The following is a 25591-nucleotide window of genomic DNA, read 5'->3' as shown; positions in this document are numbered from 1 at the left end:
CGCGGTCTTGCCTGCAGCCGCCGCTGCAGCCGCCATCCCCTCCCGGGAGACGAGTTCCGGGAAGTAGCGGAGGTGCAGGCGTGGGAAGGGGCGCCTCCACCCGGCGTGACCCCGCGCCGGGCGTGGCCTTTGCCCACTGTTGACCCCGCGCGCCACTTCCGACCTGAACTCAAACAAGGAAGCCAAGCCGCGCCTGCGCCCCGCGGTGCCTAGCTCGGAGCGCCTCAGCACGAACGCGCACGCACGCAGCACGCAGCACGCACGCGGCTCGGCCCGCGAGCCCCCCCTCCGCGGGGTGGGGCCGACGCCGGCGCGGGAGGGGGGGGGGGAACTCCACTTCCCAGAACACCCTGCGGCGACGCCGAGAGCCGAGGAGGACCGAGGCCGCCGCGCGGTGGTGGTTACCGCACGCAAGGCACGCACGCAGGAACGCACGCACTTAGGCGGGCGCACCCCTGGCCCCGCCCCCGGAGGCCCCGTGCGGGAGCGCGCCCGGGCGTGCGCAGGGCGGCGGCGCGGGCGCGGTGGCGCGCGGTGACCGTTGGCGCTGAGGGGAGGAGGCAGCGCGGCCGCCGCCGTTGCGCAGATCCGGGCCGCGGCTGTGGGGAGGGCGCCGGGGCCGGTGACCTTCCGGAGGCGGGAGCGAGCCAGGGGGCCCGGGACGCCGAGCGCCGCCGCCATGAACAACTCGGGCGCTGACGAGATCGGGTGAGGACGCGCCGGCCTGCGCCGTCGCCGCCCAGACGCCGCCCCGGCCCCCGTCAAGGTCACGCCGCCGGGCCGCGCTGGGGCCCGGTGGCCTGGGGGTCCGCGCACCCGGGACGCGGCGAGGCGGGGGGGGGGTGGCGAGCGGGATCCTGGGAGTCCGGCGTCCCGCCGCTTCCTGGCCAGGGCGCCCCTGGGAGGGTCGGGGGGGACCCCGCTGCTTCCTGCCTGAGGTGGACTCGGAACGGGAGCTCCCGGCGGGTGGGGGGGTTGTCAGGACGTCCCCGCCGCCGCCGCCGCCGCCGCCGCCGCCGCCGCGCCCGACTTTCCCGCTGGGGGATCGGACGCGGGAAACTGGGGGTCCGGGTCGTCTCGTCCGCCCCCCGCGCCTGGGTTTTTTGCTGGGGGACCCGGAACGGGGCTCTGGGAGCGTCCGCAGGGACCCCGCTGCCTCCTGGCCGAGCGGGACCCGCAGCGGGAGCTCCGGAGGGGTCTGGGGCGCCTTGTCTTCCGCCTCGCTTGCACTTCCCGGTGGCGGAGCCCGAGCGGAAACGGGAGGGTTCTGGGGCGCCCGGGGCTCCCCCGCCCCCAGCCCGCGCACCAACTTGGCGGGTCGGCGCACGTGGCGGGCCCGGCCCCGGAGCGCCAGTTCCGCCGCCGCGCAGAACTTGTTCCAGCCGGGACTCGGGGTGGCGGCTCGCCCCGTTTCCGCTCTTGGCCCCTTCCCGAAGTGCTAAGAACGCGGAAGGTCCGCAGACCGAGGGCTCGGGGGCGAAGGTCACGGGGTGGGGGTGGGGGTGGGGGTGGGGGGGGCGGTCGGGGCCGGAGCCCTCGGCAGCGTGTCCATCTCGGCGCGCCCGCGCCATCTGATGGGTCCGCAGCTGGAGCCCCTTGCGGCTCGCGCCCCGCGACAGACGTGCCGGGGGGTGGACGGCAGAGGCCCGCTTCCCGGGGCCTGTGCTTGAGCAGCTACTAGTGGGGAGTTCGTGTCGTAGTTACAGCCCGTGTGATGCTCACGCGGCCCGGAGCGGAGCCCGAGATCCCCGAGGGGCTCGGAAACCCGTTTCTGCCCTAGTTCGGGGCTCGGACTAGTTTTCTTTGCAGACACTGGCTCCTGCCCGGCCGGCGTGGTTTTTCGGTTACATTTCTCCGGCGGCCCCGGGGCGGGTGTGCGTGTCCCCACGCCCGGAGCTCTGAAGAGGCGCGGGTTTGTGGTCAAGCGCTGGGTTCGGTAAGTCCTTGTGCGGCCTCCAGGCCCGGGTTACAGGGGCGGACGTGACAGGCATGTTGTGCCCCCCCCCCCTCCCCGAAAACGGCGCACCGCAGCGGCCCAGGAGGGAGACCCTTAGCTCCCCGCCGAGCTTGTCAGGGGCGGCGGCGGGGGCCTGGACACCTGTGTTCTTCGGGTCACGTAGGTGGTGGTAGGTGGGGGGGGGGGGGTCGCAGTGTGTCCGACTGGAAACCAGGGAACAGGGACACCGTGCTCCAGAGATGGGGCAGAGTCTGACGGAAGAGAGCGTGCACCTGTCACCTCCCCATGGCCGTGGCCTTCCAGAGCACTGCCCAAAGCGCGGGGTCCCTCACAAGGGCCAGCAGCGGTTAGGAGGGAAGGGAGCCTGGACACCCCGAGACCCGCCCAGGGGTGTGCTGCCAGGGCCCGAGCCCGGGTCTGCCGAGGCCGTGGAGCTGGCGGTGGGGCCGGGGGCCGGTGGGCCTGGTTCCCTTCCCCTCTCCCCTCGAAAACCCACCCCAATCGCCCACCTTTGAAAGTTGTCAAGACAGGGGTCCCCGAAATCTCTTCGTGTTTTGCAAGTGGAAGTCTGTTGCCAGGAAGTATCGATCGGTCTCTTTTCCCAGAGTATGCTTGTCTCTACTCCGTCCAGCGGGGTTTCGGGGTCTGCTTTGGTCTCCTTGCCATCACATCCCAGGGCGGGGGGGAGGGGGTGGGTGTCCCTTGGGCCCCCTGACGAGCCCTGATGCCGTTTCCCGTGAGGGGACCGCACCTGCCTGCTTTGGGGTGGTTCCCACGCAGCAGCTCCTGTTGTGCCTAGAGCCAGGTGATGGTGATGGCAGATGTGACCAGGACGTGACAGGTCTGAGTGACGTCCCGTGAGCTGCATCTTCATCTCCAGTCTCCTCCGCTCTGGTCTTTGGCCAGCCTCGTACTGAGGGAGCTCTTGATAGGTGGGAAGGGCTTGCTCCCCCTTTGCTAACAGGAGCCCCGTGTGTGGGGCGCCCACCAGCGTACGAATGTACTCGTGAGTTTGAGTCTTCAACGAAAGAGAGCCCCGCCAGGTGGTGACCGTACCTGAGCTGGCTCAGGTTCCTCTGAAGCGAAGGCTGTGGGGAGAGAGGAAGCTGGCGAGAACCGACGTCCCGACTGTCCCAATCAGCCAGAGCAGAGGGAGGGCCGGGTCTCCAGGGCAGAGGGGTGATAGGAGCAGCAGCGTCACGTGTGGCCACATGGAGCAGATGTGTGACGGGCTGATAGCCTCCCTTCTGAGCCAGGGACCCGGGGACGGACGCTCGCCTTTGCTGGGGGTGGCACTGAGCCCTTGTTCCCCTGCCGTAACCTCAGGAAGTTGGTTTCGTGGAGGGTCTCGCGATTCTGACTCTGGAACCGGTGCGGGCACAAGGCTTCAGGGACCCCGAAGGCGCCTGGGATCTTGTGGGTGCTCGTGAGCGCTCGGCAGGGCCCAGTTCCTGTTAGGACAGAGCCCGCTCGTGTGGTGGAACTGGAGAGAGGTCGGGGGAGGATTTCATCTGGCACGTGTCTTACTAGTAGGACGGGGCCAACTGGACACTCTCAAGGGGAGAGTCCGTGGGAGAGAACTGACTCCAGGGAGACAAGGCAAAGTGGCGTCCGGGTCACTTTGAGAGGCGGTGCGGGCAGGCAGCGGGAGGCCGAGGCCGCTGGAGCCAGAAGCACAGAAAGTGGGTGACCCCAGCTGCCCCAGCAGCCCAGTGATCCTCTGAGTGCTGGCAGGACGGGGCCAGAGGCCTGGGCCTTGAGGGGCAGGGACTCGTTAACTACCCGCTTTCACTAGCGCCTGGGAGGTGGGAAGAGTCCTGATGGTCTGGTCGGAGAGGTCGTGCTTGGGGAGGGGGCCATTTCTTGCAACGTAGGGGCCGTGAGACCTGAACGGGTGGAGGGTAGAGATGCTCCCCTTGGCATTTTGGAGCTGTTCTGGGACAGGGTTTCTCCCCAGCCCTGCGGCCATTTGGGGCATCCTGGGCCCCGCGGGGGCGAGCAGCATCCCTGGCCCCCACACACTCAGTCCCAGGAGCACCCCTGCTTGTGATAATCTCAGACGTCCCCAGATATTGCGCAGTGTCCCCTGGGGGCAAGATCACTCTAAATGAGACACCTGTTTGATGTCTGGTTCCCAGTGCGTCCCTGCCGCTTGTTCCCCTGGTTTGGCTCTTGTTTCCCGTAGTGGGAACTAGTCTGACGCCTGTAGGGGGGGTCATGGTGTTGGGAGACCCTCTGGTCGATTTCGTTCTGTTTTCAGGTTTCGCATCTGGTCGAGCACCTTGACCGGTGTGCGCCCTCCTCACAAGCAGAAACTCACCCAGAGTACCTCACCAGTGACACCCTTCCTAGAGCACCTGCTGGGAGCTGGGCCCGAACTTTGTCCCCCAGGTCCAGCCCTTTCCTCTGCAGGGCAGACCGAGGTTTAGAAGGGCAGGGGACTTGCCCAGGGACCCCTAAGACAGGCCAGAGCTGGGAGTCCCGTGCTCTTGGTGAGCCAGGAGAGCCCTGGTAGGGAATGGCAGGGATCGGGGCCGGGCCCAAATGTGTACATTTTGTCCCTCAGTGAGGTGGTGCTGTCGTCACAGGGTGACTGTCTCCATCACAGTGTCACACCCTGTCAGAATCGTGAGTAGTGTTTTCAGCAGGAGGTCACTTGTTTGAGGCTCTTGCTGGGTACCAGGGTGTGTGTGTGGAGGGGGGGGGGAGCTTACAGTGGAAGGCTGCAGGCATCGGGAGTTAATGCCAGGCACTGGGGGTGTCCTGGGGTTCTCTCCCGAATGTGTCACTCAACCCCCACAGTGGTCGGGAGGGGGGGTGATCTCACTTTGCTGGCAGGAGGGAAGCCTGAGCTGCTGAGGGCAGGGCCGGCAGAGGCAGGTTCTGGGGTAAGGGCTGAGTCCCAACAGTTGCCCTCTGGGTCTTTTCTTCTGTTGCAGTGGGAGGGCCAGAAGTGGGGTGGCTCCGTGGCGTCTGGGTCGGTGCTTGTGTGTTCCTCCTCGGGCTGCTTCCCTCCCTACGGGGAAACAGGACATACTTAGGGACACAGGGTCCCAGTGTGACCGCACCAGAGGAGCAGGAAAGTGCGAGCATGGGCTCTGGGTTGCGTGTCTTTAAGTTGAAAGGGCTGTTGCTAGACAACCAGGCTCAGTCCTGGGCCCTCTGCTTCTCGCCCCCCAGAGCTAAGCTAAGCTCTGTCCACTGCTGCCTTACTGGTGGCTGTCTCACCAGGCACGGTGGCACTTTCTGAAGCCTGCGAGCGTGCTGCCGAGGGGCAGAGCCCGCAGTGGCTGGCCTGGGCCAGGGGAAGCTGCCGAAGATGTACTTCCTGGCAGAAACAGCACGCGGCTGCCCTAAAGTACACAGAGCTGGAGCGGGGCTGTGCTCCAGAGCAGGGTTCGGTCTCAGTGGGTGGGCAAGGGGGAGAGTCCACCAGGGCCTGGTGCCCGGGTTACCCTTGCAGAGCCCCTTCCGAGAGGAGGTCGGCAGGAGGGCACGGACGGCCTCTCCCTGGCTCTCTGGGTGGTGGTATTGCCCATTCCCCCTCAAGAACCTGACTCTCGGTCACCTGGGAGAGCCAGGAGGTCCCCTTGGCCGTCTGCGGGGTTCAGGGGCTGTGGGGGGCCCCTGACTTTCCGCTTCTGCTGAGTAATGACTCTCGTGCGCTTAAGTGCAGGGAGGGGCTGGAGGGGGAACCACACAGTCAGCCGTCCGCTTCGTCTGCAGGGTCCCGTGTGTGAGCACCCGTTGACACCTGAGAGCCACACACTGCCAGGTGAGCGTGTCTAGGCCACCCCGGGATGGCTGCTGGGGTGAACGGTCTCACACTCGGCGCCAGGCGTGCATGCACATCCGTGTCGACCGGTCAGGGTTTGGCTGCCCGGGCAGCAGTGGAGCCGTGCCTGGCCGGGCCCGGCTGGGCCTGCTAAACGCACTGTGGTCTCTGAGGCTCAGAGGTTGGGGCTTTGTGCTGGGGCTCTGGAGGGGCCCTACGCAGGACCTTCCGGAACCTGTTGGCACCTTCTGTCTGCGGACCAGGGAAAGTATGCCCTCGGAGCAGGAGGAGAGGAAGTAGAAAGTCCGAGAGCAGCTAGCGCTGAAGCCTGGAGCTCTCTTCCCTCGAGTGACCAGCTGTGCCTGTCGGGGCAGGTCCCCTAGAGCCTGCAGCCGGGAGACCTGGAGTCCTGTTGTTTCCGCAGGACATCTCTCGGAGCTTATGGTTTTATAGACCTTGAGCTGCAGAACATTGCAAAATGGTCACCAAGGTCCCTAGATGCTCTTTCCCAGCCAGACTCCCCAGGCTTACATTTTGCCCCATTTGTGCGTCCCCTCCCATACTCCGCGTCCGTCTTTTGTGAAGTATTGGGGAGTGAGCAGAGCCCTGTGTCCCTTTGTGAACAGGAATATTCTCTGAAATCAGCACAGCACAATAAAACGAGAGCACAGCGTTGATGCCTTTTTACCATCCAGTCCACAGGGCAGTCTGGGTTGTCAGTTGTGTGGGTGATGGTATTTCTGGTCTTTTCTCCTTAATGTCTGATTTTGAAATTTAAACAAGGGCTGGAACCAAGACTGGTCAGACGAGTTCCTTCCTTCCTTCCTTCCTTCCTAGGCCTGCCGCTGGTGAAGGGTTGGGTTGCTTGGAAGGATACCTGCTTATGACCTTGCCGTTTGGGCTGGAGGCGTGCTAGATAGAGGCTGGTGTGGGGCTCAGAAAGTTGGGTTTGGTTTGGTTTTGTTGAAGAATGCTCGAGGTCTCTTTATCCTGCATGAATTTGCGTTTTCACAGCAAACCCTTGTTCGCCACTGCGTGGAAGGGGTGGGCCCCGGCACGCGGCTCCGAGGCGGCTCCTCCTCCGGGGTGCCAGCCGGCCTGGGGGCCTGCAGCCACTCATCGGCTGGGCGCCAGGCCCTGCGAGGGCGGGCCGTCCTGAGTCCCGGCTTGCTCTGGGCAGCGCCCTGGGCCTCTGGGGAGGCCTCTCTCCCCCGGGAGCGTTTGGAGGTGGGAAGGAGCCTGGCCTGGCTCTGAAGGGTACTAGGAGACACGGACTTAAGTTAATGAGGCCTAAATGGAGGCCTCCCCCTGCTGCTTGATCAGCACGTTCCCTGAAACTTGCCCCTTACGGAGCTGCCTCGGCCAGATGTGCCTGCCCGGTGCCCCCCTCCCTGGACCGTGGCGGCCGGCTTGCGGGCATTTTGAGGCTGGCACCGGGTACCTGTCTGGTGGTGGGAATGGTTTCTCACGCGCCGTGCGTGAGTTGCCTGTTCTCAGAGAACAGGCCACGGTAGGAACGAGCCCAGGGCGGGCACGCGGGGGTTTGTCCTGGGGTGGAGGATGGGGCACCCTGCCTGGCAGCCCTTCTTGGTTGCTGGGAGTGCATTTGTCTTCAAGTCGCGCTCAGCTGCAGACGCCGGGACCGCGGAGCCCCGCGTCCCAGATGCGGACTGAGCCTTGGCCACCCGCTGGCATCTGCAGACCAATCAGGTGGCATCCAGGTCCCACTCTGAGGGTGACAGTGGTCATGCCCCCTTTTCCTGGGGGACGCCAGCAGCACAGAGCCGCCACCGCTGCAGTTGAAGCCCCTCCTCTGCCGAACCCGCTCTCTGGGTTCGTGGGGGGCCCGAGCGGTGCCTGAAGGGGCCTGTGGGTCTTGGAGATACGTGTGAGCTCTGCCCCAGTAAGGGCTGGAGTAGCTGTAGCACGCTGGCCTGTCCTGGGACGTGCCCCAGAGCCTCGGTTTCCAGGCCTGGCCAGCCCGGGGGCATTGGGAACGGCGGACACCACCCTGTGGCCTGTTGGCGTTCTAGACCCCGCTAGAGGTGGGGTGTGCAGAAGAGGCAGGTAGGTGATAGTGCGATTCCTCTTGAAGGTTCCAGCCTGGGCTGCCTTGGGGCGGGAAGTACGGGCCAGGGTTCCAGTACTGAGTGATCTGTGCGTCCTTGCTCACGACCATGTGGAAAATACCTGAGGCTTTAACCTAGAGCCCCCACCCCTGCTGCCGCTCTGGTTTGTTGAGTGTGCTTTCAGACCCGACTTCTAACTCCACAGCATCTGCAAGAGCAGTGGGGAAGTGTGCCCCGTAACCGCACCCCGGATCCTCTGCGGTTTGGGGGCTCCTGTTGGTGCATTTTGCAAGGTCTCGTTTTCTCACCGGTTTGGTCGGTGACGGTGTGTGGCTCTGGATGTGTCGTCTTTGCTTACGCGTCGTGACCCTCGCTCCCCGTCGTCTTGGTAGGTCTTGATGTCGTCTTTCCTGTCTACAGCTGGCAAGGCCGGGCGGCGGCCACGGTGGACACACGTCGTTGCCACGATCGCACGGCACATGTAGGCACGTCTCCACCAGCTTCTCGTGGATTACCATCTGAGGAGGGGGCAGGTGGCTGACATGTTTGAGGCAAGGACTATCTTGACCCTAAACGTGTTCTTGTTGAATTGCAGGAAGCTCTTCGTGGGCGGTCTTGACTGGAGCACCACCCAAGGTAGGTGGCGGGGACCGCCTGTATGCCAGGCACCGTGCCTCCCCTTGGTCGTGAACGCGTGTGAATTTGTGTCTCGCTACTACTTTTGGGGGGGAAGGGTTTCTCTCCTTCTTGGTTAGCTTACTGTCTCGAATTCTGGGGAGGAGGGGCGCCGGACCGGGAGTCGTCCTGGAGTCCTGGCAGAGGTAGGGGAGGGACGTGGAGGGCAGGAGACGAGTGTGGAGGTCTGCAGGCTTGCTGGCGCGGTCGCCGTGCTCAGGCCCCGTGCAGGGCCCTAAGCAGCTTGCGGTAGTCGACGGTCCCGGTGGCCGCCTGGCTCCCCTCACACTTCACTTTTGAGGTTGCCTTTGGCCACTGCCGTCGTCAGTCGCACCCCCGCTAATTCACGCAGAGACGTGTGCGTCCGTGTCTAGGATCCCCAGTCCTTCCCCGGGGGCCTCCTGCCCTTTCTGTCTTCAACCACCTCCGTCCACTGATGTGCCAGTTTAAAAGTTGCTGGTTGCACTTCCCAGGTCAGCCGAAGGGCCAGGAGCACGTGTGCGTGTGTGCTTACACACCTGCTGTGATACTGTGCTTAACGCTCTGGTGTGTGTGTCTGTGTTTTTGTCCCAATCTCTGAGCAGAGACTCTACGCAGCTACTTTTCCCAATATGGAGAAGTTGTAGACTGTGTGATCATGAAAGATAAAACCACCAACCAGTCTCGAGGCTTTGGGTTTGTCAAATTTAAAGACCCAAACTGTGTGGGGACGGTGCTGGCCAGCAGACCACACACACTGGACGGCCGAAACGTAAGTGTCCTTCCTCAGTCTACCACCCGCGTATCCCCCCCGGCCCTGCTGCGCGTGGCCCCTTCAGCTGCGTCTGCCCCTGGGCTTGAGAGGTGCTCACGCCAAGGGGTGTTTTAGCGGGGTTGACTTAAGGGGTTGCAGCTCCGGGCTGAGGCTGTAGGACGGAGTAGGTCGTGGACTTGGGGTGAATTGACAGGGGGCACGTGCTTGCTGGCCGTGCCGGCACCTTTTCTGGAGGAAATAGCTTCGTGCTCACGATGGGCTCGTTTGAAACTTCTACAGATCGACCCAAAGCCATGCACACCTCGGGGGATGCAGCCGGAGAGGACACGGCCGAAGGAAGGATGGGTAAGGGGCCGGGCTGGGTGAGGTGGCCTCTCGGTGTGTGGTGTGCGTTCGTGGCCACAGTCGGAAGGAAACACGCACCTCTGATCTGGTGTCTTTGCCCCTTACGATTGAGAGCAACAGAGGCCCAGTCCGGTATCTGAGCAGCCGAGGGTTGCTCGGATCCAGCCAATGGTGCGCGTTGTTCATCTCATAGCCGAGAGAAGTGCTCTTACTAGTCTGTCTTAACGGGAGGAAAAAGACTGCTCGCTCCCGTTTGTGATCCGGAACGGTCCGTTTTCTCCTCACTGGTGGTGGCTCCGCGCCTGCCCCAGGGGGGGACCCCGTGTCAGAGCGCCCTCTGCACCTGCCCCCCACCCCCTCTGCTTGCCGGCCGTGCCTGCCCAGGTGCTGCGGCTCAGGGGCAAGGGGCCATTTGCCCGCGTCCAAGAGCCTGCTTGCCGGTTGTTCGAACAACTGAGTCAGGATCCACCAGTGTGGCGGCTCCTCAGGGATTCTCTGAGCGGCGTGTGGCCCTTGGTGCTTGGCCAACTGGAGCAGACCCGTCCTCCGTCCACCGTCACCCGTACCTCCCCTTCCACCACCCAGCAGGTCTCAGAAGACTGTCATCCAGGAAGCCTTTGTCCTAGCAGAGAGGCCTGGCCAGAGCCGGGCCGGAGGCAGAGGGCACGTATCTGATCAGCATGTCTGGGCCAGGGCCCGAGAACCTGGATTTCTAGCAGAGTCCAACTGCTGCTTGTAGACAAGGGCTTCAGACCCTTGAAACAGTTTTTATTTTCCCAATTTCCTATCAGGAAACTTTCCAGGAACTTTACAGAAAGATCGGAAGAGCAGTACGTCAGATACATCTGTTCGCTTCATCAATTGTTAATATTTTCCTGAAGTTGCGTGTGTTTCTGTCTCGTCTCTGTATCTCCCGCTCCTAAGTTCTGGAGCGTGCAGCTCCTGTAAGCACGTCCTCCCACAGAATACCCACCCCCACAGCTGAAGCGGCAGCCGTGGTGCCCAGGGCCACCTGTGTCCAGACGGTGCACTCGTGGCTCTGGGCTTCTTCCACAGGTGGCTGTCATACCTCTTCTCTTCAGACTGGAACCGAGGCCGCCACGTTCACATTGCATTTGGTTACTCGTGTTCTTTACTAAGACGGAACGGTCACGTAGGGTAACCGCATTTTGACGGCATTTGACCCCCGTGTGGACCTGTGAGACCTCGCCCACCCCCGGAGTTCAGTCGTGTTGTCCAGAGCGGCTAGGACGACGTAGTCTGGGAGCCCCGTGGCCAGGGAGGATGAGGGGCATGTGAGGAATGCGGTGGGGAGGCAGCCCCCTAGGAGCAGGGGCTGAGGTCTGGTCCTCCACCTGGAGTCCGGCGCTTCCCTCCCAGGCGTGAGGCCGTCTGCGGAGAGGGAGGGATCGCTGGGGTCAGTTGAGGCAAGTGGCTTCTCAGTTACTGCAACTTCCCATGGTCCTCTTCGGTCACCCACTAAAAACCTGGAAAGCTGTTTCCATCATCGCGGCCACCTTGCCCTCCTGAGGCCTTGCTTTTCAGATCGTAGAGCCTTACGCTTTGCAGCCGTTGTCGTTCGGGATAATCACGCACGGGACCCACCACGCGCTCCGTGCACACGCATTGGAAATGCAGTGGTGCCCGTGCTGCCGGGTCCCTGTCACCTTGGGACTCCCCGGGAAAATGGGAAAAGTTACAATGGCTTGCCAATTGTGATTCTCTTTGGATTTAGTGGGGTTTTGGACTGTTTGGGTCTGGCTTTTCGCTGGTTCCTAACACCAATGCCGAGTGTAGCTCACGTACGCACTGTAGAGAGGGTTGTGAGGGTTCCCTGCACGGACTAACCATTTTTTCCTTCTTGAAACAGCAGAAAGGACCCAGGAGTGATAACAGTAAATCGAATAAGATATTTGTCGGTGGGATCCCTCACAATTGCGGTGAGACAGAGCTCAGGGAATACTTCAAGAAATTCGGAGTGGTGAGTTGTTCTGGGCCGGAGCACGGCAGGGTGGGGCGGGAGTGGTGGAGCCGAGTGTCCACAGAGGTTAAGCCTGGCAGCTGTCTCCTCGGGGCCTGTGTCTTCCCCAGAGCGGGCCCGAGCCCAGGAGAGGGGATGTGCGGCTTTTCCAGGCGCACAGTCGCTCGCCAGGCCGACCTCCCGAAAGGCCCTTCCGGTCAGCTGGAGGTGCCACGGTGTAGGGTGCTAGGATAGTGTTGGGAGAAGCAGGGGTTGGTCTGGCGGTGGGAGCCAGACTTCTGTGTCTCATCACGGGAGGAATGTTCTAGCCCAGGTCCTCAGAGCAGCCGTGCAGACCCTGCCATCTGGGAGGGCGCCGGCTCGGGCCCTGTGCTGCCCTGCTCCGGCGGCTCGCGCGTCCTGTGGGCCGCCGGGCACTCATAACCCTGGCCAGGTGTCGTGAGAGATTCTTGAACCTGTCACCTGCTCGGTTTTTCCTCAGTGACAGCAGACCTTCTCCCCAGGCCGGTTCTGTCCCTGGAAGAGGCTGAAATCCATTAGAGTCTTCCTGGGGGGTTAGCATCGCTTGTGCTCGGTTCTAGCAGGGCAGGCAGAAGAGGAGACGGACAGCACGCAGGCTCGTGGGGGGAGGAGGAGGGGCGTCCCAGTCACCCGAAGCAAAGGCATGGGGTCACCCCGGACCCCGACGGGCCGCACACCCTGTTGGTGGGCAGTCCCCTTGCCCTCCCTACTGCCTGTTTGTCGGGGATGGGGGGCACCTGAGTGTGCCAAGGGCCCGGGCCCCGAACGAAGGGCGCCAGAGCATGTGGCGTTGTGCGCTCAGGGAGAGAAGAGACGCCGTCCTGGTGGGCGTCTGTCAGGGAGGGCTGAGCCGAGCTGACCGGGACACGGGCCCTTCCATCCTGGCGCCTGAGCCTTTGGGCTTGTCTGTGAAGGGAAAGGCACGCTGTGGTCCTCACCCCCCGCCCCCCAGCTGGAGTGCGGGGCCGGGTCCCTGGTGTCCCGGTGGCTCCGCGTGAGCACTTGGGGCAGAGGTGGCCTGTGCTTCCCTGTCTCGGGTCCCATGAGTCTCGGGCGTCAAAGCCCATGAGGCCGGCCTCGGGGCCTCTGGACTTCCCCGGGGAGTGGCCGCACGCAGCCCCGAGCTGCCGCTGCCTCGGGAGTTCCGTGGTAGCCAGATGTGCTCGTGGCCGCCCGTGGCACTCGGATTCTCGAACACCGTCTCTCTTGCAGGTCACAGAAGTGGTCATGATCTACGACGCAGAGAAACAGAGGCCTCGAGGTAAAAGAGATGGCGTTTGTCCTTGACCTTCCCCTTCAGATGGCAAACTATCTCACGATGAGGTGGTGGTGGTAGCGAGCGTTGCCTCAGAGAAGGATGATTTGGAGACATGATTAAAACGTAGGCCCTTCCTGTGCAGCCCCAGCCTGTCTGCTTCCCAAGGTCAGGCGTCCTAGGGTTTTTTTGGCTCGTTCTTTTCAAGTTTTTACAACTTGACATGAATTTTAACACGGTTTCTGTTTTTAAATGCGTGCAGAAAGATCGGTGCTTTTTTTCAAATGGTGCGCTCGTCACTCAGGGCCGCGTCCTGCTCGGAGTCCCCCCGCCACCCCGCCCCGCCCCGCCCCGGCAGGCCTCATTCCATGGCGTCAGGCTAGGTCTGCCCCAGCTCGGCTTGAACGTGACTTGACTTTACTCATCCCATGCTTTTTTTGTTGTTTTTCTTGTTTCCTGTTCCCCTAAGACTGGGGCAGCGGGAGGAGGGTGAGGAGCTCCCTCAATGCATCCCCATGAGGTTCCTGGGGCTGGGACAGCGGGCACCCAATTTCTGTGCCCCCCCCTTTTCCTTTTTTTCTTTCTTTTTTTTTTTCCCCCTTTTTCTTCTTTTTTTTTTTTCTTTCTTTTTTTTTTTTTTTTTTTTGTGGCTGCTGCTGTCTGCCCGCCCGTATGATTTGGTTCATCCACCGCTTTTGGACCGGCTGTGTGAGCTGCCCTGCCAGTCTGGGCACCGTGCAGCCCGCGCCCCAGCCCCGTCGGAGGCCCCCCTAGCGCACTGAGCCGGCGCCGCCGCAGCATGCGCCCGCCATGCTGGAGAATAGTTTGCCATTTGAACTTCCTTCCTTCTCTTCCTCCATGATAAGTGACGTATCCTCACTTCATGTCGATTAAGCTGTTAAGTCTTAGCTTAATTTTAACGTAGACATACATGCTTAGTGACGTACTTAAGTGTCTCATAGTAAAGTACAGTAACGTTAAGTAAGTTGTTTTTCCTTTTCTCTCTGTGAATTGTTTGTGATTAACGATATCTCTTTAGATTTCTCTTCTCCAGGTGCTAAATTATATCACACAGGTACAGGCCAGTCCCGCAGTCAGAGGAGGGAACGGGCTTTGCTCCAGTGGGGTGTAAACGAAGTTTCAGTGTGTTTCTGTCCGCTTCCTCAGTGGTGATGTCGCCTCTTGACAGACAGATGCGTCCCTAGACGCCCCACCCCGGGGCTCCTTACCCAAGACTCACCGCCTCTTGCGCTATAACGGACCACGCCAGCCCTGTGGTTGCAGACACTCCTGCACTTTGGGAAAATGTTAATTTTTAAACCTGCTGTTCATCACCCATGTTGTGTTCCACTATTTGCTCGGGTCTTGTGAAACTTCAGGACGTGGAATCCTGAGGGCTGCTCTTAGAGTCCTACCCCTGGTCGGTCCCCTGAGGCCTGGCCCTGGGCCCAGGGAGCGCACTGAGCTGCCGTGGGCTGGGGGTGCAGGCAGGAGGAGGAGGTGGTGGGGAGAGCGCTTCGGGCTTGGCCTTGGGACCCACGTTCCCGTGGAGGCTCACGCTGCCCTCCTCCGCATCAGGCTCTGAGTCCCTGCGAGCACCCAGACCAGCACAGGGCAGCACAGGGCGGGAGCGACCGCAGGAGCCCCCAGTGGGCTGGGCGGGGGCGCCCCAGAGAGCCCGTCCCGCTTTCTCCTCTTCCTAGGTCTTTTCCAAGGCTCTGCCTCCTTCCTCCCTCTCTGCTCATTTAAGACACTGTCCCTGTCCGTGTCCGTCCGGGGGATTCTGCATGTGTCTCACCGGGGACAGCGAGACTCTGACCTTGCCCCACCCCCCACCCCCCGGTCCCGGCCGCTGCCTCTGCTCGCCTCACACCTTCCTCTCCGGCGTCTCCCGCTCCGGCTTCTAGCTCCCCCCGTTTGTCTCTCGTCCTCGTCCCGCTGCCGCGATTCCGCTCCTCCTCGCACGCCGTGTGCAGATTCTTGTGTGAGTGTGTGCATAGTCACGCTCGGGCACACACGTGTGCAGACACAGAAGCCTCCCGGATCCTGGGGGTCCCTCTCTTCTGGCCTCATCCAAGTTTCTGAGCTGTCTCCCCCCCCCCCCCCCCCCCCCCCATCCTCTCCAGCAAGGTTTTGTCTCCAGTCCCACCTGGTCCAGCTCCAGCCACTGCAGCCTCAAGAGCTCAGAGTCCCTCCTCCATCAGCTTGAGGGGCCCTGGGATTGGCCGCTCCTCCCCGACTCCCCCTCCCGGCCCACTCTGACTCCTCAGCCCAGGCCTGGGTGGCAGGCGCCCCCCCCCCCCCCCCCCCCCCCCCCCCCCCCGCACAGGCCCGACCCAGGCTCTTCCCATCGGCCCCGCCCCCGCCCCTCTTCTGCCCGGTCCGGCTGCCAGCCCTTCCCCTCAGCTGCCTTTTGTTCTCCGGGGTCTTCGGGCGGCTCTGTGCCGCACGCGTCCTTTTGTGCTCAGAGCAGACGGGCCCCGGGGGAGACAGTGCAGTCGACCGAGGACCAGACGTGCCACGTTAGCCGGGCGGTTACACTCACCCAGACCAACCAAACTTCGTTTATACTGCCACTTTCTTGTGTTTGGGAAACGCTAAATTTTTTTCCCGTTAAAATTCTCTCTTTGATGACACGGTGCCTCTCGCTCTTGCTGCTGACAGCAGAATTTGACCTGCTGGAACCCGTTGTGGCCTGTATCTTTGTGTATTTTACTTAAGTAGATACGTACAGATAGACACCTGTATACATACGTATGTTACTTCGAGAGGACTCCTTGGGCTTACCCAACAGCGTTGGATAAGCTTAGCGAGGCACTAACTGTGTAGAGACCGTACTTCTGTTTAACGCGCTAGAACGATATATGGCTGCTGTCAGCACTAGTTGCAAAGCAAATTGCAAGCCGAGGGGGAGAATCCCGGGTTTCAGAAAAGCAGACGCGCACCCACGGCACACACACCCCCCGACGGAGGCGGAGCTCTCGGCCCACTCCCCTGCCCCTGGGGAGCACGGCAGCCCCCTCCGCCGCGCGCTCTGGCTCCGGCCCGGCGCCCACCGTCTTACCGATCGGGCCGCCGCGCTCTGCGACGGCACGGTCCCCCCCCCCCCCCCCCCATGGCTCCCCCTGTGTTTCCACACGGAGCCCCGCCTGCGTCACCGCAGCCGCACACACTCGGCTTCCTGAAACCCTGGGGCGACCCCTCGGCCCGGCCCTGATACTGTTCATCACCCTGTTTTGTGTCACAACGCCCTGCTACCTTGATTCACTCTTCGTCGTTGGCTAGGTTTTGGATTTATTACTTTCGAGGACGAACAATCAGTGGACCAGGCTGTCAACATGCATTTTCACGACATCATGGGCAAAAAAGTGTGTAGTTGTAGTTTTATTTTACCTTAAGACCAAATCAAGTCTTAGGCAACTTAGGGATTTCACTGGAAACACAGATTCGTTAACGGTAAAGGGGGCTGGGTCAGTCGGGGGGGGGGGGGGGGGCGGGCAGGGGGGCTCTGCCAAAGCTGGGGGCCCATCCTGCCCGAGGGGCTCTGCTCCCGGCACCCCTCGCTCTGGATCCCCCTGGGACCGGTGGGCGGGGTGGGCCCCGGCCGAGGGGCTCAGTCGGGGGGTGGGGGGGGTGCTTGTGGGCTGGCCTCCAGTGAAATCGCAGGTTGTTTCAGGCTTGGTTTCAGTGACCACTCCTTCAGATGTCTGTCCCGCATTCCGATTGTCTCAGCCGCCCCGTAACGTGGGGGGCGGCGAACCCTTGAAAACCGATTCCGTGTGAAACCGAAAGAGACGTAAACATCCTGAAGGATTGGTCTTTTTTAATTGGGTCACTTACTGTGAAACTCCGGCCCCAAGCACATGCTCTCGGTAGTACTTACCTCCGTGCAGTCAAGTGACCTCTGGTTGTCCTGTCTTCATACTGTGTTGCTGCCGCGGACGCGGGCGGCTCGGAGCTGTGGGGGGGGGGGGGCTCACTCAAATAAATCGCTGGTAGAAATTCTGCAGCGTGGGGTCCCTTAGCGTTAGCAGAGGCTTTGCAGGACTCCCGTCTCGGGCCTTTCAGAACCTGCTCTGTGCAGCCCGGCGGGCCACGTGGGTGCCACGAAGCCGGCACTTTCCTCGTTCCCTCCGCCACCAAGCCCGGGCCTGGTGACGGGGCCGTGGCTGCTTTTGTCAGTTAAGATAGAGTGCGGGCAATGAGGCACCACGGGGTCCTGCCCCTCCTGCCCCCCCCCCCCCCGCCCCAGCCCCGCAGCCCGCTCCCCGGAAGTTGGTAAGCACGGCCGCGTGTGCGGCTGTGTGCATCCAGAGGAGGCTAGTGCAGGTGTTGTCGCAGGCTTAATTCCGTCTGAACCCGAGCGAGCACACACAAGTCTCGCTCCGACGTCCATTGAAGCTTTTAGTTCAGAATTTGCATGCAGATCTCAAGGACGCATGCCACTTACGAACACAAGTGCAAAGGAGTCCGCGTGCAATACTTGAAGGTACCGTGACATTTAAAACTTGGACGGAGCCCGGGGCAGAAAGGCCGCTCTAGGGGCAGAAAGGCCGATAAGCGCACGGATCTGCTCCCGTCTCCAGGCGGCCGTCCCCGCCCCGGTTTTGTAGGACGCATCGGTGTCTGAGTCTGGTCTGCACGGAGCACAGAGCGGAGACTGAGGTGGCTTCTCGGTGTGGGGCTCAACTTGTACAGTAAGGTGCACACGGGCGGGAGCCCCCAGCCTCGCCCTGTCCCCACGACCCGACCTTCACTGGCGGGCTGGCTCCTTAGTGGGGGTCCCTCCAGAAAGGCCTGGGGTCCCCCTCTAGTTAGAAGCAATAGGGTGAGTGACTGCACCCACGTTCCCACAGGAGGACGGCAGACGTTGTTTTTAAACAAAAATTACGAGGGCTGCTTCGCTTTGTCAGCAGGAACCAAATTCCCCTAAGGAGGGTGCGTGAAGACTCGTTAGCTGGAGTTCTTCGAAAGGGTCCCTTGGTCCTGCTGTCACATCGCCTTGAGCTACTGGGGATTTTGTTCCTCTCCGTGGAGTGTCCTTGGGGCCCCAGGAAGGTGGCGTCTTTGTGCCTCTGTCCCAGTCCCTGTGTGTTAGACAGGAAGCGGTCTTAGGGCGCCACTGATGGAACTTTGAATACATACGCTTATTGGCTCATCAGACGATGAGACTCCAAGGAGGACTCCAAGTGGCTTTATTGTCTCTTCTCATTAAAGCTTGCCATAAAAAAAAAAAAAATTCAAGGTTCTCAACTGCAGAGGCAGCCTTATAATTGGGGGACAGAGGCTGCAGAAGGGAGGGAGCTGTGTGGTGGCCACAGCGCCTAGTGCAGGTAGGACACTAAGGTAGGGCACCTCTGGGTCCCCGTTCCCCCCCCCCCCCCCCCACTGCTGTGGCTCCTGACAACACCCGACAGAGGAAGGGTCCTGGGCTGCTGACCTAACACAGTATGAAGATTGCTTACTGATTCAAATGTCCATTTTATTGCATGTTCGTTTACTTTTTTGTTAGATGTAATGTAAGATTCTCTTTATCACATCCATTCCCTCTGACATTATTTTGAGTTAATTGAGATTCTTTAAGCGTTAGCCTGGGGAAGGTAAGTCCTTATCTTCCATTAGACATTTTAAATAAAAAACCTAAGGAAGCCAACTGTGTTTCTCAGGTATGAGCTCACGGCACAGGGCAGGGCGGGTGGGCTCCGGAGAGGCCTCGTGCGTGTGGGCCCGGCTGCTCCCCGACGTGCTCCGTAGCGGCGGGCTCCTGCCACGCCGGGGCCCTTGGGAGGCCCGGGGAGAGGGCTGTGACTGTTCGGGCGGTCCTGATCTCTGTGTCCCTGGGATGAGGAGGCCACCGAAGGAGAAAGCTGTCCTTTCACCCTCACTGAAAGACCCCTTGTTACCCAGAACTCTTGAGGGTTCTTGGCCTTCATTCGGTGCCCCGCAGTGGGTGGGGCTTAACACGTCTTACGTTGCATCTGTTGTACCTGAGAAACATGTTTTAAGCAAAAAAAAAGAAAAAAAAGAAAAAAAAATTTAATTTAAAAAAAAAAGAGAATACTGGCCTAAGGTTTATAGTTAAGTTTTAGTTTTAAGTCATAATAAGATGCTAAGTGTAGTCATAAGTTATCAAGGGTGTGTCTGAAGGGAAGGGGGTCCGGGACCCTCGGCATCTCCCTAAACCACAGCTCCATTTGTCTAGGTGGAAGTTAAACGGGCCGAGCCACGTGACAGCAAAAGCCAAGCGCCGGGACAGCCAGGTGCCAGCCAGTGGGGCAGCCGGGTCGTGCCCAGTGCTGCTAATGGCTGGGCAGGCCAGCCCCCACCCACGTGGCAGCAAGGATACGGCCCACAAGGTGAGGCCCCAGCACCCAGAACCGGCCGGGCCCCCGGGTGGCCGCCTCAGGGGGTTTCTGCTCGGGGGGCCGGGGTCCCAAGCCCGCGGGGTGGTGGGTCCACGAAGGCACAGGTGGTACTCGCTGCTCGTCCGGCCCCAGGGTCTCCTGCCCAGCAGGTTGGCGTGTGGGCTCCATGTTGGTCCCCCGATAGCACGCGCGCCCCTAGAGGGGCACCTTCTGGTCGGCACGCAGACCGGAAAGGGGCCAGGTTCCAGGTCGTCACCTGGTCCGTGTGGAGGACGGTGGTGTGTCTGGGCCGTAGCCGAGTCCCCGTCTGTGGTTGGGGCAGATGCGTCTCAACCGTAGTTGGCAGAGGGCAGTGAGCATCTTTACTCCAAGTACCGTGCTCTGGAGGAGGGCCTCCCAGGCCTGAGGGAGCAGTTCGATGCCTCGTGCTGACACCTTTGCTGTCCCCGGGGTCTGTGGCAGTGCCTTGGGGGTAGGGGGATGGGCAGAAGGACCTGGTGGATTTGAGAGTCCGTCACTGTCACCATCACCCCCTCTAGTGGGCCTGGCCTGGCCCTCTCGGGGGCCCAGATAAGATAAGATGCTCTTAGGGAGACTGGGACTTCTGCCCCAGAGTCCTGTTTCTTTCACCCCTCTCGGTCTGCTCCTGCTCCTGCTCCTGCTCCTTGGGCTGTCAGATCCTCGTGATGGGTCAGCAGAGTGGTTAAGGACGGCTTGGCAGAAGGATTGGGGTGCCTAGGGGCTCCGGGACAGGATCTGGTAGCCTCTGTCCCCTTCAGTGTCCAAGGAGGGGCGGAAGGAGGTCAGGTGGGCCTGTCTGCATCCAGAGGCACCTGGCGCCCCCTCTTTGGGCTCACAGAGGCGTCTTTGAAAAAATTCTTTATTGCAAAAGAACACACAGCCCTAGAAAACCAGTTATCCCGCGTGCCCACTGGCTCGGCTGGTGGCCGGCCCCGAGCCCCCACCGCCCAGCCTGAGGTCCCACCTGTGCCTCCCAGCCCCTGATCTGGGGGTGTTCCTCCCACCCTTTCTGGTGGGTTCTGTGGAAGGGCCGGGGCCACCTGACCCGACAGGCTTCTCTTGGGAGCCCCTCCCCCACCCCGGCCTCCATCCCATAGAAGCAGGACGCGAGCGGCAGCTCTCTCCCCCACACCCAGGTGCTGGAGAAGCTCTGGGGGTCACGCCTGTGCTCCCGGTCTGCCACGGGCTCCTCTGACGCCCTCCTCGGGGCCGGGACATCCCGCCCTGGTGCCCACGGTGCAACAGGACGCCAGGCCCCTCGGGTGCGTTTCCAGAAGGGCTTCTCGCTGCCACAGCCAGTGCTGTCGGGGGGAGCGGGGCTCAGCTGACGGGCACCAACCACCCTCTCTGTTTTCCTGTTTAGGAATGTGGGTACCAGCCGGACAGGCAATCGGTAAGTCCTCATCGTGGGCAACTGAGAAGGAACAGGGTCTGAAATGGGGCGGCCCCGCGGCAGGCCAGGGCGGCCCGGAGCTCGTGTGCCACGCCCTTGCCCTCACCTCTGTGTCCTGTGTTACAGGTGGCTACGGACCGCCCCCTGCGGGAAGAGGGGCCCCCCCGCCGCCGCCACCGTTCACCTCTTACATTGTGTCCACCCCTCCCGGAGGCTTCCCCCCTCCTCAGGGCTTCCCACAGGGCTACGGCGCCCCTCCACAGTTCAGTAAGTCCCGTGGGCCCCAGGAGGGGGGCTGGGGTGCCGCGTGTCCACGCCCCTCTGCTCGGAGGGCCGTGTGGATGACACCTGTGTCGTCCAAGAGGAGTGTGCCACGTCACTGGGCGGGCCCTGCGAGCGGTCGCAGCACGGGGCATTTGGACCTGGGCTTGTAACTTGTAACAAAGCAGCGAAGGGCTGGAGGGCATACGAGCTGGAGTCTCAGTCCTCCTCTGTTCTGCTTTGTGCCCCGGGCGGCTGGCAGGCCTGCAAGGTTCAGTGCTCGTCCCTGGTAGGAAGGGGTGTGGCCAGGGCGCCTGGGTGGCTCAGTTGGTTGAGCATGTGACTCTCGTCCCCTCTGCCCCTCTCCCCTGTTTGTGCGTGTGTGCTGTCTCCCCGCTTCTTTTTCTCTCGGGGGGGGAAAGTGTTTAAAGGAAGAAAGAAAAGGGTGTGGCCGCTCCTGGCGACTGGGTCTTCAGCAGGGAAGAGACCCTCACCTGAATCGAGCGTGGCTGGCCACTGCTCTTGCCCTGCGGCCCACGCAGACTGTCCCCGGTCTTCCGTTAAGACCTTGGGCGCCCACACGTGTTCTGCTTTGGCTTTTGGGATGCACCACAGGCTTGGGTCAGTCACATTTTTTGGGCTCCACGGCTGCCCGTGGCCCAGACCACGTCAGATTTTCTTTTCCTTTTTAATGTTTGTTTATTTTTGAGAGAGAGAGAGCGCGCGCAAGCAGGGGAGGGGCAGAGAGAAGGGGAGACACAGAATCCGAGGCAGGCTCTAGACTCCGAGCTGTCCACAGAGAGCCCGATGTGGGGCTTGAGTTCACGAACCGTGAGATCATAATCTGAGCCTAAGTCGGATGCTTAACTGACTGAGCCACCTAGGTGCCCCAGATTTTTATTTCTTTATTTTTATTTTTATTTTTTTTCAACGTTTATTTATTTTTGGGACAGAGAGAGAGACAGAACGTGAACGGGGGAGGGGCAGAGAGAGAGGGAGACACAGAATCGGAAGCAGGCTCCAGGCTCCGAGCCGTCAGCCCAGAGCCTGACGCGGGGCTCGAACTCACGGACCGCGAGATCGTGACCTGGCTGAAGTCGGACGCTTAACCGACTGCGCCACCCAGGCGCCCCAAGATTTTTATTTCTAACAAGAACACAGGTGGATAGAAACCGGTTTTCTGGAGCCCCGCAGGACAGAGTGTGGACAGGCGTGACCCCCGCCCTCGTGAAAGGCTCACTGGGACTCTTTTTGTCTTCTCAGAGCACAGACTGTGCTTTGTTAGGCAACTGGTTTTGGTTTTTTCAAGAGTATTTCAGTGCAGTTACTCCCTGTGGAGTTCCTGTCTGACACTCGCTGTCACAGGTGCGGTGACAGGCTGCCCCAGGCCCACCCGGGCACCCCAGCCTTCCAGACCACCGCTAGTCCGCATGCCGCCTTGTCCCAGCCGGGGCACATCCCCAGGACCTGGCCACTTGGTGCGTCTCGGAAGGAAATGGCGCGGGCAGCTCCCGTAGGCTGGGCCGCGGTCGTGCACTGTGTGTGTGTCTTCCTCTCCTGTTTGCCCGCAGGCTTTGGCTACGGGCCCCCGCCTCCACCGCCGGATCAGTTTGCCCCGCCTGGGGTCCCTCCTCCACCTGCTACTCCAGGGGCAGCACCTCTGGCCTTCCCACCGCCTCCGTCTCAGGCCGCCCCCCGACATGAGCAAGCCCCCGACGGCCCAGCCAGACTTCCCCTACAGCCAGTACGGTGAGTGGCTGTAACTCTCGCCCGCTCTGGAGACCTGCGTTCGAGGCCTGGGGCCGGGGATCTGGCCCCCGCCGCCTTCCGCCGTCCTCCCCTGCCAGCGTCTGTGACGGAGGCCCGCTCTGCTGGGGCTTGTCGGAGAGCGTCCGGCAAAACGAAAAGAAGGATTTTGGTTTCCTGGGGTTTTGCTAGGGAGCCGTCTGAGAAACGCATCGCGTGAGCGGCAGGCGTCCCAGGGCCTGTGGGTTGGGGAGCCTGCGGCTGTGACCGGGCCCCCAGGAGGATGGTGTGCACGGGCTCAGTGGGGCGCCCCCGGCAGGCACTGTTCCTCGGTGGTCTCGTTTTCCAAGTGCAGCGTGCAGGGAGGGCACCTGCTGGCCACGTGGGCTCGTGGCTCTGGTCTGTGGCGAGCGCTGGCGAGGGCGTCACCATGCTTCACCGGAGGGGCTGGTCGTGGACTAGGTGCCTCTGAGCCCGGGGTCTGCGAGGTGGTGGCCCGTGGCCTGCGTGGGAGGGGCTCGTGAGGACGGGGTTGGGCCCCGTGTCCTGGGTAGAGCAGGCCTCCATCCTGGGGCCTCCTGCCACTTCTGCGGGGCCACGCAGGCGGGCTGCCTGTCTTCTGGGGCCTCGGGGGCTCCTGGGGCTCCCCGTGGGAGCCGTGGCTTCGGCCCACGTCTCCTCGCCTGGGGCTCTCCTACTCCCACGTGGTTGTTCGCACTGCGTTTCGCCCAAGACTTCAGTGTCTATGCGTGAGGCTGTTCTTGCCCTCGATTGCCGTTCTCGGCCGGCTGCTCCCAGTAGCCCGGCATCGCAGCAGCTTGGCCCCTGGGCGCCGTGCCACGCCACGGTCCCTGAGTGCGTGGGTCGTCACCCCACCCCCCACCCCAGCAGAACACGTGTCCGGTGCACGAGCAGCCCCGGGCGGGGGTGTGCTGACCGCCAGCGTGGCCCCGCCCCGCCCCTCTGCCGAGGCTGCCCTGGGGTAGTCACCCTGGTCTCGTCTCTTGCCAGGCCTGGCTACCTATTCTCAAGACCCGTCAGGCTTCGGGCCCATACTTTGTTTACACTCTTATGGTCAGGCTGAGCAGTGATGTGGCCTAGGTAGGTGGCACCTTCTCATCCACGGTCCCCACTCTGCCTGTACCGGGCAGCGGGCACGGCCTCCTCTGCCGTCCTGGGCGGGGGTGGACCTGGCGGTGCCCTCTGGGACGGGGCCCTTGCCGGGGCGAGGATCTCAACTGGCCACAGCCCCGTGGGCCCTAGAGCTCTGCCTCTGCGGGCAGCAGGCGTCGGCGCCCCATGTGCACCCTCTCCTGGGGATCCGGGGGCCTTGGCGCATGCCTTCACGAAGCCCAGGTGTGCAGGCTGGTGCCGGTCCCCTTTCCAGAGTGCCTCCCACGCATTCTGAGGTCAGCTGCAGGCTCTAGGCCCTGTTCCGAGGAGGGCCCTGGCCCGCCCGGGGCAGCTCTGTAGGCACGGTGCCCAACTTACGCCTGGCGTTGGGTTGGGCACACAGTCTTTCCTCACACCCGTCGGTCTTAGGGAAGATCCCAGGTGGGGTCAGCTCTGCAGAGAGGGACTGTCTCGGGTCTGGGGGTCACCCTGGAGGGAGGGGCCTGGGCTAGGCTTTCATTTCTTAATCGCTGGGAATTGTGCCTGAGCTCCCTGCCTGCACCCCTCCCCCCCCCCCCCCCAACCCGGGTGCATCACACTGAAGATTAAACTTTTTAGAAACCCTCAGTCTACTGAGCCGGGCCGGGTCCTCTTAACATTTCCGAGCTCAAAGGCCTCCAGTGGCCAGGGCCCAACCCCAGGTCCTCGGGACGGGGTGGGGAGGCGAGGCCGAGGTCGGAAGGGACAGGCTGTAGGGTCCTCCGGGGTCTCCGAGCTGCTTTTCCTTCTGCACAGAGACCGTGGTCGGGGCCCTGCGGGGGGTCGGGACAGGCTCCGCGGGCACGGACCGCTCCCCGGCCGTTAGGGCGAGAGCTGCCATCCCGCCGCAGCTCACCGGGCTCCTTCCCTGCAGGTTACGGACAGGACTTGGCCGGCTTCGGACAGGGCTTCTCAGATCCCAGCCAGCAGCCCCCCTCGTATGGGGGCCCCTCGGTGCCGGGCTCGGGGGGCCCCCCCGCCGGCGGAAGTGGCTTTGGACGAGGTCAGAACCACAACGTGCAAGGATTCCACCGTACCGACGCTAGCTGGCCGGCGCCGTGTGGACGTCAGGGCGGCCGAGACCCAGGATTTAAAACTTGTGAACTCGTGACAATCACAAACTTGGCAGAAAATAGCGGCTCACCGTTGGGGGGAGGGGGCGAGAGGCTTTTGGAGGCGGCTGTGGGTGTCTGGACTGAAGTTTTTAAACATATTTCTTTCTCTAACCCATCAGCACAATAAAAAAAGTCACTGGTTCAACAACAGGGTTTAAAAAAAATGTCTTCAGCTTTAATTCAAAACTTCAGGTTTCTTTTTCTTCCTTTTTTTTGAAATTATTTTCCTGAGCCTTTTGTTTTACCGTATATTGTAAACTTTTATGTTAAAGAAAAAATATACATTTACAAATTGTGAGATTTTTAAGAGAAATTTTCTACGATGTATACTGGCTTATTTTTTAATTTAAAGCAGGGTTTCCGTCGGCACTGGTGGCAGTGAGGGGCGTTTCAGTGCCTCACTCCTGGCTTTGAGGGTCGGGGCTTGTTGGTCCAGAAACTCTGGGAGCTTACAGAAAAAGTCTACTGAGCGTGTTTTGTTTTTTGTTTCTTCCTTGCTTTTGTCGACTGACCTGCCTGGCAGCGCCCGCAGGTGCGCCGTGGGGGCCGCGCCCGCCCAGCCTCTGCCGGCGCCGCCCCACGTCCGCCCCGGCAGCAAGGACGAGGAGGCCTTGTCAGCCGCTCTCCCGCGCACGTGGTTTCAGGGCGTCCCCACCGACCAGTTTGACCCTGGTTTGAATAAAGAGAAGTGCGTTTGGATTAGAAA

General features: G+C 61.7%; 1 protein-coding gene across 1 annotated transcript; it reads left to right on the top strand.

Annotated features, from left to right (window-relative positions):
• Window positions 1–439: 439 nt before the first annotated feature.
• On the top strand, window positions 440–25591 carry DAZAP1 (DAZ associated protein 1). Its single transcript, XM_047848251.1, is given in 13 exon segments — window positions 440–708; window positions 8397–8437; window positions 9061–9227; window positions 9510–9575; window positions 11446–11556; window positions 12790–12838; window positions 16118–16200; window positions 19035–19188; window positions 20582–20611; window positions 20738–20878; window positions 22444–22565; window positions 22567–22621; window positions 24645–25591. Coding segments are annotated over 13 exon segments (1416 nt in total). The 5' UTR covers window positions 440–679; the 3' UTR covers window positions 25013–25591.

Source organism: Prionailurus viverrinus, unplaced genomic scaffold, assembly GCF_022837055.1.
Source record: "Prionailurus viverrinus isolate Anna unplaced genomic scaffold, UM_Priviv_1.0 scaffold_60, whole genome shotgun sequence".
NCBI classification, from domain to species: domain Eukaryota; kingdom Metazoa; phylum Chordata; class Mammalia; order Carnivora; family Felidae; genus Prionailurus; species Prionailurus viverrinus.
Note: the sequence above shows the minus strand (reverse complement) of the source record. Positions and strands in the feature narration are given on the sequence as shown.